This window comes from Procambarus clarkii, chromosome 5 (genome assembly GCF_040958095.1).
Source record: "Procambarus clarkii isolate CNS0578487 chromosome 5, FALCON_Pclarkii_2.0, whole genome shotgun sequence".
In the NCBI taxonomy this organism is placed as follows: domain Eukaryota; kingdom Metazoa; phylum Arthropoda; class Malacostraca; order Decapoda; family Cambaridae; genus Procambarus; species Procambarus clarkii.
This window is the reverse complement of record NC_091154.1, coordinates 34,917,505-34,931,657: the sequence shown is the minus strand read 5'-3', so window position 1 is coordinate 34,931,657 and position 14,153 is coordinate 34,917,505. Positions and strand designations below refer to the sequence as shown.

General features: G+C 36.9%; 1 protein-coding gene across 4 annotated transcripts in view; it reads left to right on the top strand.

The window, feature by feature from the left end:
• Ack-like (activated Cdc42 kinase-like) overlaps positions 1-14,153 on the top strand; it is a 110,154-nt gene that overhangs the window by 79,306 nt on the left and 16,695 nt on the right. For 2 of the 4 annotated variants that reach the window (XM_069301027.1, XM_045749827.2), the window contains 6 exons: positions 1,594-1,710; positions 2,870-2,988; positions 5,234-5,367; positions 5,766-5,902; positions 11,819-11,938; positions 12,479-12,625. In XM_069301027.1, coding sequence (XP_069157128.1) covers positions 1,594-1,710; positions 2,870-2,988; positions 5,234-5,367; positions 5,766-5,902; positions 11,819-11,938; positions 12,479-12,625 — 774 coding nt within the window. Of the gene's footprint in view, positions 1-1,593; positions 1,711-2,869; positions 2,989-5,233; positions 5,368-5,765; positions 5,942-11,818; positions 11,939-12,478; positions 12,626-14,153 lie in introns of all 4 variants that reach the window. The other 2 variants (XM_045749799.2, XM_045749790.2) reach the window with 1 other exon arrangement.

Here is a 14,153-nt window from a genome sequence, read left to right as displayed (position 1 = left end):
CAAATACTGTAATGTCATTAATTCCAGGCCCCACATAAACATCAAGTTTATAGCATATCTCTGATCTGATCGGTGTTAGTACCACCTGTTCAGTTCGGGTACTCTCCATTACCTTATGTTTTGTGCATACTTCTGCCTCTTGTATACATTCTTTTCTCAATATAACATGTTCTCTCAGCCCTTTTCTGTTTGTTTTATATCCTACTTAAATGGTAATTCCACTTACACATTACTATTTGTATTTAGTATTCGTTTTTAATGTTTTTGTGTGTTGATGCCAAGTTACACCTGGGAATGACTATTAAGTTCATGTAATGTAACAGTATCTTGTTTCATAAAGCAACAGAGTACTGTACTGTTATGAAAAGTGATTTGTCTTAGACATTTAAAGCTTGATTTTTTTACATATCAGCATTTATTCTGTACAGTTTTGTTCAATCAGTTATGCTTATAATACTCTACAAATATTTGAATTAACACTATCGCTCTCCCCACGAGAGCGCCACAGTCTTTGACGTCATGGGGCCAATGGTGCGGGCGAGCGTGCGGCAACGCCTAAATGTTTATACTCGTTTCAGTTTTCTCACCTTAATTTTCGTGCTACGTCGTTCATTTTGGTATCATTGTGTTAGCAATTAAAATCCCTGCAGATGTATATGCATATAATGTCTAAAAGCCTTGCGAGACTCCCCACAGCAAAGCCTAAAGTCGGAAAAGTTACCCGTGAAATCAGTAAAATGTGTATACTCGTTTCAGTTTTTTCACCTTAATTCCCGTGCTACGTCGCTTGTTTTGGTATCATTGTGTTTGCAATTAAATTCCCTACAGGTGTATTGGAATATAATGTACAAAAGCCTGGTGTGCCTCCCCGCAGGAAAGCCTAAAGTTGCCCGTAAACAAGCGCCAATTTGTATACTGCAACCTATTGTGTATACTCGTTCAGTTTGATAACATCAATTTTCGTGTTACGTCTTTCATTTTGGTATCAAATCGTTCGCAATGAAAAGGCGCGTATTTTAAAACTAGTCCCGTAATAATAGAGCAATAACTGGAATTTTAACAAATATTTTAATTCTTGAAGCTCATCATCATAATTATTTATATCTTTCCAGTGTTCTGACATAAATTTTTGTGTTACATCTTTCATTTTGGTATCAAATTGTTCGCAACGTAAAGGCACGCATTTTAAAACTAATCCCAACATAATAGCACAACAACATAATAGCACAATAGAATTTTAACAAATATTTTAAAATTTTGACCAAAAACCCATTTATAATCGTATAAGTGTTCGGACATCAAGTTTCATGTTACATCTTTCATTTTGGTGTCAAATTGTACGCATTCTAAAGGTGCTTAATTTGAAACTATCCCGAGGTCGATCGGATAAAAAATGATTTTTATATAAATATTTTTGTAGTGAATGCAATTTCAAATTCAGTGATTTCAAATTTTCTCCCTTTAAATTTTTTGGGGAGAAAAAAAATGGACATGATAGGTGTCCAAAGAGAGCGATACTGTTAAAATGACAGAATTTAATATACAATACAGTACATAGTTATGTTTTATGACTTGTAACATTGTTCTTTCCAGCGGCTAGAGCAACCCGAGGCATGTCCTAAAGAGTACTACACTATAATGCTTAAATGTTGGCAACATGACCCTGCAAAGAGACCCAAGTTTGTAGACCTAATGAATATTCTTCCAGATGTGAGTAAAACAAATTTGCCACCCCTCTACAATTGTTCTATTAAACTTTTTTTTTTCCTGGGCAGCAAGTGTTATTTCCTAAATGTTTATGCCTAAAAAGTATAGAAAATGGCTATTATTCCCTCCTGAAAATTTACTTTTGTAGCCAGGACAGTCATATTTTTAAATTTACAAGTACTGTACTGTACGTATCTATTTTCAATAAGAAAACAGACAAATTTGCATCATTTGTTTTTTCTGGTGTGTGTGCTGTCTCAAAGGTAAAGATAGATAGATAGATAAATTGGGTAAAGCTGCCTTGGAGACCCACCAGGAATGCAGCCATTTTGAAGACTAAACCACACACCAGAAGATGAGGAGACGATGACGTTTCGGTCCATCCTGGACCATTATCAAGTTGTCATGATAATGGTCCAGGATGAACTGAAACATTGTCGTATTCTCATCTTCTGGTGTGTGGTTTAGTCTTCAGATCTTCAGCCACGTTATTGTGACTCATCGTCAGCCATTTTGAAATCATCGATGACCTCCTAGCTGTACTCATCATGCTCAAGGCATCCAGCGAAGTCTTGATGTAATCCTCTTTGAGGTGCACTGAGTGAGCTAGGTTAAGAGATGAGGTACTTGTTCCAATTAAGGAGTGAGGTAAATTACAAAATATTATTGTCCTAGTCATAAAAGAGAAAGCTTGTGGGGAATAATAGTCATTTTCTATACAGTACTTTGGAGGCATAATAGATTAATAAATAATACTACCCAGGAACTCCCGCCTCAAATTTTTTATTAGTTTAATGGTTTCAGAAACCTTCGAAATTGTGACTTAGATCAGTAGACATAAATAATCTGAGGAGCATGAGTATGCTCCTCAGATTTGTATAAACATAGGAGAATATGTAAAAAAAAAAAAAAACAATAATATTATGGAAAGATATGGAGTGCAAATTTCTGTAACTTTTATTACTGAGGATGGTGTACTATGCTGGTGTTGACACTAAATGAATAGATGATCACAACTTTTTAATTCCATGTTTAGATCATTACCCACAATTCATGTGCACATATATGCAGTAGCTTTCTTATTTAATTGTTTAATTTCCATTATATGTTTGCCATTGTAAAAACAATAATGATACTTGCCTTAATTTTTGACAATTGGCAGTGTAAACCTGAGCAAGTTCAAGTAGTACGAGAGTGTGAAGACCCCCCAGCTACACCAGGAGGAAAGAGAGACAGACTTCAGTATTCAGTTGGGGATGTTATCACAGTCTTGGATAAGAGGTAACATGACAACAAAACCATAAGGAATAACTAATGTTGCACCTAATAGCCAGAACTGCACTATTTGGTCTAGAGTGCAAGGCCCAATTTGCCTAGTTGCTTAAAAAGCAGTGTGATTTTTGTAATTTTCTAATATTTCTTTCCAAATTGTTTATTCCAATTAATATTACAGTATTATATTACGAACATTAATTACCGAGTTAGGCTAGGTTTGATCAATTTATATGTTTTAATTGAAACAAAAATTCAAATCATATCTAATGGAAAGCTTAATCATTCCATAAAAAAATTGAAAAATTATATTTCAGATAAATTTGGCTTTTTAGGTAACTTGTACATGTGTATATTTTCTTTTTTCTAACAGGTTATTGTGCAATTTCTCTAACACATCACCGTAGTGCCTTGAAACTTTGAGTAATTTAGATTGAACAAAAAAAAGCGTTTGTAATTTTGTTTCTTACCAGTTCATTATTGTTTGTGAAAATACTGTCTAGGTTGTTCTTTCTAGCTGCCAGAACTTAAAGAATAAGGAGCAGTCGAAAACCAAGAGCATTTCAAACAAGATATTCTAAACCAATTATAGTATTTTAAGACACTAATACAGTACTACCCAGGATGGAATGCTGTTGCTCATTAGCAACCCCATTCAAAGCTGGATCCAGTTACTGACCTGGAGAACAGAGAGAGAACTTTTATGCCCGAGTCCATTCGATAATACATCTAAGTTACTGGGATTTCTTAAAAATCCTCAAGTTGTACTTGCTGAAATGCATGCATGAGAGAGACATCATAATTTATATCTGGAAAATATTAGAAGGACTGGTTCCAAATTTTCACATTGAAAGAATTCTTTACAAGACCAGGAGGCATGAAAGAATGTGTAAAATATCCCCAATGAAAAGAAAAAGTGAAATAGGTACTCTTAAATGAGAATTTTATGAACATCCCCCTAAATATTAGGAGCATAAGTTGCCAACCACTTTTCGGCATTCACAAGGTAACTTGATAATACCTCTCGCCTAACTCACGGTCACTTAGAGCGCCGCCCTGCTCCGTATTGTCCAAATTGCATTGTTTCCTTACAGTCGTGCATATCCTTGTTGAATGTCCTGACTTCCAGGACGAGTGTGTGTCTTGCTTTCCGACCGTCCCTCGCAGTCACTTGTCCATCTATAGAATTCTTGGTGAATCGGATACTTTTGATATCGTTTGCCTTGTACGTTTCTGTTCTCGTATTGGCATCCTTAGTGATATTTAGCGCTCTCTGATTATTCCGCACATTTGATGGTGTTACATAGCCTTCCCCGATTTGGTGCCTTCTTTTGATAATTACTTGATAATATCTCTGAAGGGTGCCTAGCCAGTTGGGCTGTGATCCCTGCATCATACTGCATGCTATGGTATTCAACAGCCATGGTTGGCCAGACCAACAACAATGATATTGGCAATTTTTTTTCCTTCCCCCCTCTCTCCCTCCCCTCCCCCTCCCTCCCCTCCCCCTTACTCCCTCGCTCCTCCCTCCCCCTCCCTCCCTCCCTCCCCCCCCCCCTTACTCCCTCGCTCCTCCCTCCCCCTCCCTCCCTCCCTCCCTCCCCCCCTGCCCTCCCTCCCCCCCTCCCTCCCCCCCTCCCTCCCCCCCTCCCTCCCCCTCCCTCCCCCCTCCCTCCCTCCCTCCTCCTCCCTCCCTCCCTCCCTCCCCCTCCCTCCCCCTCCCTCCCCCTCCCTCCCCCTCCCTCCCCCTCCCTCCCCCTCCCTCCCCCTCCCTCCCTCCCCCTCCCTCCCCCTCCCTCCCCCTCCCTCCCCCTCCCTCCCTCCCTCTCCCTCCCCCCCCCTCCCCCCTTCCCCTTTTTTTTTTTTTTCCCCCTCTCTCTCGGGTGAATACAGGAACAGACTGCTACTGACTCCTGTTAGCAGGCTGAGAGCTGTTCCTTCCCATACCTCATGAAAGCCTTGCCCACAAGTTTTCCTTGGAACATGCCCAGCCATTTGGTTAACAACCAGGTACCTAATTACTGCTGGGTGAACAGAGGGCAAACAGTTCGGGATTGATGCCTAGGCAGTTCTCCCTGGCCAGGACTCGAACCTAGACAAATTGCCCATTAGGCACTGGAGCGAGTTTTTCCACTGTGCCGTCATGGACTTGTGTAGCCACAGATAGGTAATCACCCACATCTTTCCAATTTTTTTAATCATTTATGTACTTGGCAAAATTCCAAGTATCATTAATTCTTGTTTGTCACTACAGACCCATGCCAGACAACCCCTCAGTTTGGAAAGGAGTTTTGAACACAGGCAAGACAGGACACTTCAACCCAGCCAACACAGTTACTTACCTGGGCACTAATATTCCCTCCAATAAATCATCATTCCAAAGAGGAGGTAAAGTGTAATTTTTACTTGTTAAATAAATGATTTGCTTGTTAAGTAAATAATTTGCTGGTTAAGTAAATAATTTTCTTAAGTAAAATTATTGATGCTTGTTTTGTTTATATATATATAATGTACTATGTGTATTTAGTGTAATGTACAGTATACATGTATAGTGTAATGAATATATTTTAATACAAATACTTTAATGCCTGTATTTATTGTAATGTATATACAGCATGTATTATAATGTTGGCATGTATAGTGTCAAGTACAGTATTGTAAAGAATGTATACAATGTATACTGGTATGTACAGTTTTGTAATGTATTTAATATCTAATGTATGTAATGTGTATACAATAACACTTTGGATATTTCTGTATTCATACCGTTTTTTATTACTCAACAGATGGCAAGAATCCATATTCCTCACGGCGGAGATTGAGACCGGAGATGATTTCAGGACCCCAGGGAGATTTCAAGCACACTGGACACGTGGGACTAGATGGAGCATATTTTGGCGATGTCTCCTTCCTCGGAGATAAGGTCCAGGATGGCAGATTTGTTCAAAAAAAGCTTGATAAGGTCATAGTGTGTTTTGTTTTTAATTAGACTAGTATCCCTACCACAGTGGGATTTGGTGATAGGTATGATATGGGTATTTTTTGTTGGAAATAACATTTTTAATTTTTTTAGAGATTATGATAGGATTCACACATTTGCTTCTCGATTGAACTCAAAGATTTTACTGCATTTCAAAAAGATTCATTGCTATTATGAGCTTTACTTCCTCTGTCAATACAATAAAATCTTTGTGGATTACCACATATGCGATGAGTAAAACCATGATGGCAGTGATGAAATTTCTCTTATTTAAATGTTTTATTGAATTGCTTTTCATATAACCAATTAACAAGAGATACTTCAGGAAAGGTAATGTGAATATAAAGGACTACAGTAATAATAATGACTTGTGTAATTCCTAAATTATTGTAAAGTTATTGGGGCAGTGATTATGATGGTTTCAGAAACAGTATACTGTAGAATTAAGAAGCTTGTTAGGTAAAATTTCTTTGATTCAGTCCAATTGTTACTTAATACTGTATCTGCATATCCTTCATACTACGTGATTAAAAGATAGTTTATATTAGCCTTGACAATTTTAGTCACGAAACTAGCAGACCAGCCAAAGGCATTGGACTGGGGAAGAGAAGAGTGGGGTGGGGGTTTATTATGAATGAAACGAGTAAGGTACTACTTTGGCTTGGCAGACCAGACTTAGTGGGAGCTGTGCAAGAACTGAAGTGGTTTATTCATCCATAACTATTTTCATATTTTAATTATATTGCAGTGAAGAAAAGAAAAGAAAGTGAACACAAGTTAAACTAAATATTTAACTGGTATACATTGTTTATTCAGCTAACAGAATTTGCTACAATCTGATTGGTAACAGAGATGTTATTGAAATATTATCTGGCCAGTTTTATTCGTTTACTTTTATATAACCGTAATTGTTCTAATTTTGCATTTACTGGGAGTTTGTTGATAATATGATATTTATCATTAGAGGCAGCTAAAACAACATAATGAAGAGTGAAGCTGCTGTTTCAAGTCGAGTCATTTGTCGAGGTCTGAGAGATTACTTAATTTAGTTTCCTGTAGACTCTTTGCAATGGTTCCACCTAGAAATTGTACAAAATAGTTAGATTAATGCAGAAAATTTTGCTATGGTAGTTTAAACTTACAATATTTTTGTATTTGTTTCTTTGAAGATTTTTTCTTCAAATGATGCTTAATTGATTTGCTTGAATAAAGAGGAGAGATAAGCAAATATAAAAATTAAGGAAACTGGAGAAGAATGGTTGCAGTAGTAGAGGAGGCATGTGTGGAATTCTGATAGTTCCATATCAGTCAATGATTATAGGTGTTTACAATGTTGATTACAGTTTGTTAACTTTTTGGATCATTTTTATTCACTGCTTAAAAATTTATTATTGACCTTCACATGTAAATCGAGAATCACTTGTATGTCGTAAATTTACTTTTCAGTTAGCATTTATCTGCATATTAATCAGTGGCATGCAGCTCATTTAAAATTACTTGCATGCTAACATATACTAACAATAAGATAATGAATGTTACATTTTTAATGTATAGCTTTCCAGTATTTAAAAGGTTAGAATGATTTTAATAATTTGTAGTTATTCATATTATGATCCACAGCTCCTTCAGTCATTTCATGAAATGGTAAAACTATTAGAAAATGAAAGCAATGAATCCTTGTTTCTGTTACTTAGCATAATCCAGCCCATCATAACAAGACACATTGAAGAGGATGAGGCACTGTTAAACATAAACACTAAGGGGGACTTTAAAACCTCGCATATAAACATGAGCAGTATTCAGCTATCAGTGACTATTGGGTTGAAGTCTAACCCTCGGTGTCCTATTTCCTGGCATTTATGTAACTTGTCTGAATTTAATATCTTTACGTTTGAATTCTGTATCTTATATGCTCTTAAAGTTGTGGATTGAGGTCATATTTATGCCATGCTCATTTAGTGTGTAGTTCTTGTTAGCCATGCATGCTGAGTAGAAGTACAGTACCATGATTCCTGTTTCTATGGTTCTTTGTGGTTTCAACTTTCACTGACATCCTCTTGTCCAATTTTTTTTCTTTTAAAAAAAAAGTCCACCTTGTCTAGAACCCCTCAATTTATTCTGTAATCCTTGTCCACCTTGTCTATTTCCCTCAGTATATTTTAAGATGTGATCATATTCCCTCTGCTCCCTTTGTCCTCTAGGGTAGTTAGGTTTCCTTAACCTGTCCTAATTGCCTAGTCTTCTGATTTTAGGTACTAGCCTTGTTTCAAACTTCTAATCTTTTTCAAGTTTCTCTTTGTGCTTTTCAAGGTGTAAATTTCATACTTATACTGTATATTTAATTGTTGGTGTATCATAGACTCTGTAAATTGTCTTGAATGATATCTTGTGTCCTTGTACTTTTTCCCTTCATTACACTGCTCTTGTTTAGGTTGAACTTTATAAGTCATGTTTGTCCACTGCTGGAGTTTAAGATCGTTTTGAAGTACTCTATTGTATTCTCAATTTTTACTTTTCTCAGTAGTTTTGGGTCATGTAAAAACCAGGAGAATCACATAGATTAGTAACAACAATGCCCTTAGGATTAATCCTTGGAGGATTCTGCTTGCTAAACTCTTTCGCGTGGGGACGACACAGTATGGCGATAAAAATTTATTAGGCGAATGTGCGGGAATGACGCATCGGTGCGTTAAAAATGTTAAAATTTGCTAAAATTCTGGTTTTTATCCAATTTTTTTTGGATTGGATTTACAATTGGTGCTAATGTCTTCCCATTTTCCGTGATGGTCCATGTGGCACCGAGGCAGCACGACCCAGGAGATAGGCTCTTTGTTATCGTCCCATGTTAGTGACCGCTCCTGCTTCCCCCTCATGTCCCAAATGTGTGAACGTTCCGGCTATTTCTTTTGGCTATGCTGTAATTCTTACTGCAGCTTTAAAAACTCTCTGCATTTATTCCATGATTGATAGTGATCAAGAACAGAGCCATTCCAGGAAGAAATCAGTGAAAGAAACACTTCCGAGAGAGAAGCCAAGTAGTGTACACCAAAAATACAGTAGAGTGAAACGCACCCTCAAAATTCCAGGCTATATGTGATGATTTATCTGATATAAAATATGCTGATAGTGACAGTGATTTAGATGGTGAATTAATTGAAATGGAAACAGCAGATGATGAAATTAAAAGTGAGGGTGAGCAAGGATTATGATGTTCATACTGCCACACGTGCACATATCTTATCGTATTGGTAATGTTGTTCTTTCATTTGCCCTTATATGCATATATCCCTTTAAAGCATTCTATTGGGAACAATTTGATACCAAAATGAGCGTTGTAACACGAAAATTGATGTTATCAACTGAAAAATACTAAACATTTGTGAATGGGATATGGGTGTAGGTGGGCCAATGGGTGTTCGCTCACAGGTAACGCATGGCCTGCTTTCGGCTTGGCTGCGGCTGGAGAGCCCCACGGGTTTGGACATTATATGCATATATAGTGGCACCTCGACTTACGATTGCCCCTACTAATGATAATTTCGAGTTACGATGTAAATTTCATCGAAAAATGCGACTCGACATCCGATGGTGTCGTTGACTTACGATATTTATTGGTACACGTTCGGGTCGACCGAGCACGTGGTTCCCGGTCACGCGACCGACCTGCCTCAGTTTACTACAGCTGCCTGCTTAGTGATGATCGCGCCTATAAGAAATGTCGCTTTTGTGGTGATTTTTTGCATTTTGAATATTAAAGTAATTATTATATATCACGCCATGAGTCCCAGGAAAGTCAGTGGTAAGGCTCAACATATGAGATCCCATGTAAGGATGACCATAGAGCAGAAACGAGATCATTCGTAAATATGAAGATGGTGTGCGGGTTGTTGGACTGGCTAGTCAGCCAGCTAATCCCCCACAGCTCATGATCAATCCAGTCATAGGTTTTTCTGAATCTATAAAGAGACAATACAACAATTTTCCCTTTGTTAGAAATATTTTAACAACCACCACCATTCACACATTAAACAATTTTTATTTAACCCCTTCTAGTGCAAAATTTGTAAAAAGGAACAAAAAAATTCTAAGTGCTGTAGTTTGGTTGTGATAGGCTGAGAAATGGGGCTTTTCCCACAGAATGACCAAACAAAAACACAAATTATTTTAAAGTTAAAAGGGAAAAATATTTAATATATATTTTCAAGTTGTAAAGAGAGGGATCATGATCATGTGATGGTAAAAACTTATACTAATCATTAGGGTGTTGTGATTGAAGATGGAGATTCAATTTGCCAAAAAAAAATAAAAAATTTCTTAATTTATAGAAAAACCATGTGGAAATTAAGGGAAAATAAAACACAGTCCAAACTTGTATCACCAGCAACTTGGGTGTGGCATTAATTAACATGATCCCCTTCCCTGCCCCATTCCCCCTTCCTTTCAAAAATATATATTTTGTTTGTTTTTAATAAAGTTATAGAATATTTTTTAGATTATGGTTAGAAAAATCTAGTTTCAGATTGGGAGCATAAATAAATACACATAATGGCAAGGTAGCCCTACCAGCCCCTGGATGTCTGTGCCCAGTCACCATCACAAATATATTTGCTTCTGCTCAAAACCATTATGTATTCCTGTTTTTTCCACAAGTACATTCAGGGAGATCCTATTGTCCTCATAATTATAAAATCACTACAATATCATTGAATAATACAGTACTAGAGTATACTGTATTTAAATGTCACGTTTGAGGATCTGCTGTGGTCGTTCATATTCATGTTACTAGAAGTTGGTGGATAAAATTTAGGACTGGGCAGGAGATAGAATATCTACCTTTATTGTGCATAATTGAAAAGATACTGTTCTCTTGTAGTGTTATTTTATAACCATATAATGACTTAACTAAGTACTTGTGTTCTTTGCTAGCTGTGCATAATTGAACAGTAAATTTTGAAAATGTAATGCTTTCTTGTTGTAGTTTAATTTAATTTGTCATTAATCCTTGATGTCAGAGATGTGTTCTTTGCTACTTGACCAAAAATTACTACATTCACTCCTCATATGGCACATAGAATAAAAATGTATGAATTAATGGCATTAAAATCACTATGTATAGCATTGCTACAGAAGTTTCAGATTTTTTTTTTTTTGTTTTTTTTTTGCTATTGTTCTGTGCAATTAAAACTACAGTGCAACAATTGCTGTGGATCTGATATAAAAATATTGGACTGTAATAAACAAAATGGTGCAAACAAATTATATATTTAAAGTTGCACTTACATTTTTAATCTAATTTACAGTTAATGCGTTATTGTACTCAATGGGCCTGAATCGCAAGTTTTTCCATACATGGGTGAATTTCAAACTACGTACTTGTATACAGCTGAAGATTTAAAAGAGACTGATTTTTTAACTTTATTATTCAAATTTGTTGTTTTTTCCATGCAAGAACTCGAGTTCCACTTGGGCAGCTAAAGAACCCTCATATTGAGCGATAGTATTTAAGAGCATCATCAATGAGTTTTTAAAAAACATTGATGCTTTACAATTATTTAAGGCATATGATTTGAACTTTGGATTTGAAAAAACACCTGAAAGGTGGGGGTGTATCCTTTTGCTTCCTCTCAAAGGGATTACTTTTAAATTTAAGACTCGAGTAGAACCTTTATCATGGTTTCGTGCTAAATTGTTTTGTACTTGCAATTTTTTCATCTGTGGCTTTGCTTTAAACCAAAAGGCCAACTTTTTTATGGTTTTATGATAACCTGTAGATCAAAAGATTGTGTGCTATTGATAATCAAAAAATTTTGTGTTAATAATAATAATAATAATAATCATAATGCTATTTACTATCCACAGTACCATCAGCTTCCAAAGCAAATAGTAGCACCATACAAGCCATCAGATGACCATGACCAATCAACGTCATTAACTAGGGCCAGTTCAGATGTATCAGATCGAGCACCTCTCTTGAAAAAGGTAAAATAACAGAGATTCAACTGAAAATCTTTAAAGATAGGTCTTATATGCTTATGTCATTTGTATCCTTGTGTGTTATGGAATGTGAATGAAAGTAAGCTTGGGCTGGGTGAAGCGACTCTCTCTCTCTAGTAAAAACAAAACCCTTGTAGGTGCAAATGGATGCTGTTTTGTATGTTTGAAGGATCTTCAAGGTTTAACATTTAATATAATCATAAGTGAAAAAACTTACTACCTTCATGTTTGAATGAAGGTAAGGAAAGACCCAGTACATGTGTAGGTGTAATATTAAACCAGATTTTTGGATGAATCCTACATCCTTAATCAAGGTGCTGTCAAAGTGTGTTTTCAGAACATTGTTTGACAGGACCTTCATAAAAGATGAAAATTGAATTTAAAAATCTGGTTTAATATTACACTTACACATGTACTGGGGCTTTCCATCAACTTCACAATCATGAGTATTGTGAAGAGGGTGATGCATCAAACTGAGAGACATTAGCATCATAATTACATGTTGTGTGTGTGTATAAATTGCAGGTTGGAGACAAGGGTAAGTCTGGCCCAGCAGCAGAGCACAACTGGTCAGACACAGCCAGTGAGGATCAACCAGACAGTCCAACTCGATCTCGGCAAACTGATCATGAATATCATGAAATTTCTGATGAAGAGGAGCCTTTACCCAAGGTAAAAATAATATGGATATGCATAAAAATATTTTCTTTACTATATGCTGAAATGTTATATAATTTAGCGATACTTAAACCTTGACTGGTTAACCCTTAAACTGCTCATGGCGTATATATACGCCATGAGTAACATGTCCCACGGTGTGCATGGCGTATATATACGCCATAGGGTGCCAGGCACGATTCAAAAGGCTTGAGGCTACACGGGGTTCACATTAGCTTCCTCAGGGCTCTTGTAAACAGACGCCAATTTTTAAGAAAATCGTAGGCAATATTCTCCGGTGTGAGAGCCACAATATTGTTGGAGCAACTAAGGCTGATGCATGCAGCATGAGCAAACAGCATTGCTGTTCAGCTTGTGACCTCAGCATTGCCAAAAAATGTCAAAATAAATATATAACTGCTATTATTTAGTGATGACAGTATTACAGATGACTCCTGATTGTGATAAAAATGACCAGGATTGTGATAATTAGCGCTGTGGAAGGAGTGATGCTGAGGGACGGAGGGAGATAGCATCGTTTACTGACTATGTGGCCACCTGTTATTGTCTGCATTCACCATACCAGCTCAGTGGTTCTCTATGGTGAACACAAATGTAGATACTTATATATAATGTGTGTATTAGTGTAATAACAGCAAAAGGATTATTTTGGGAGGAGCCACTTGGGTGACGGAGGTGGCGTCGTCTGCATGACTTGTCTAGCTGTGTAGAGGGTGGCCACTATGCTCTTTGGGCACCCTACAAGCTTAGGTGTACAGTTACGGTACATACAGCATGTAAATACTTATATATAATGTGTGTATATAGTGTAATAATACTGCAAACAGTATTGTTGGGGGAGAAATGTAGTACATGTGACCTTGAATGAGTGAGGGAGGCAGCCGCCAGCTGACTGTGTGTAGCGCGTCTCTTAGTGCCTGAACTAATTATATCAGCTTAGTTGTACAGTTGTGTTGAACAAAACATGTAGATATTTATATATAACGTCTGTATTTAGTGAATAAAATAAAAAACAGGATGGTGAGAGGAGAAAGTGGGTGAGTGAAGCGTTGAGGGAGTGGCAACGAGTGGCTGGCTGTGTGTGGCGGTCATTCCTCGTTGCTTTTCAACTCTCAATACCAACTTAGTGGTTCGTTATGGTGAACAAAGCAGGCAGATACTTATATATAACCTGTGTATAGAGTGTAATATAACAGCAAAACTATTTGCTTATTGTTTTATGAACATAATAATTGAATCACTAATATGCACACCATACTTTTGAGTATAGCGATGATTCACCCCTTTTATTATATAAATATATCACAATACACACTATTGAATAATATTACTGCAAAATAACGAAGAAAAAATCAGAGACATTGAAATAATTAGGTAATAATATCTTTGTGGCAACTCCCACCTGTCAGCTCGGGTGATGCTGACCGGCTCTGACAACCGCTCTGTCAACGCCCACATTTTGCCAAACTTCCTCGGCCTATTGCACCCAAAATATGTCACCTACGATTTTTTTTTCCCCATG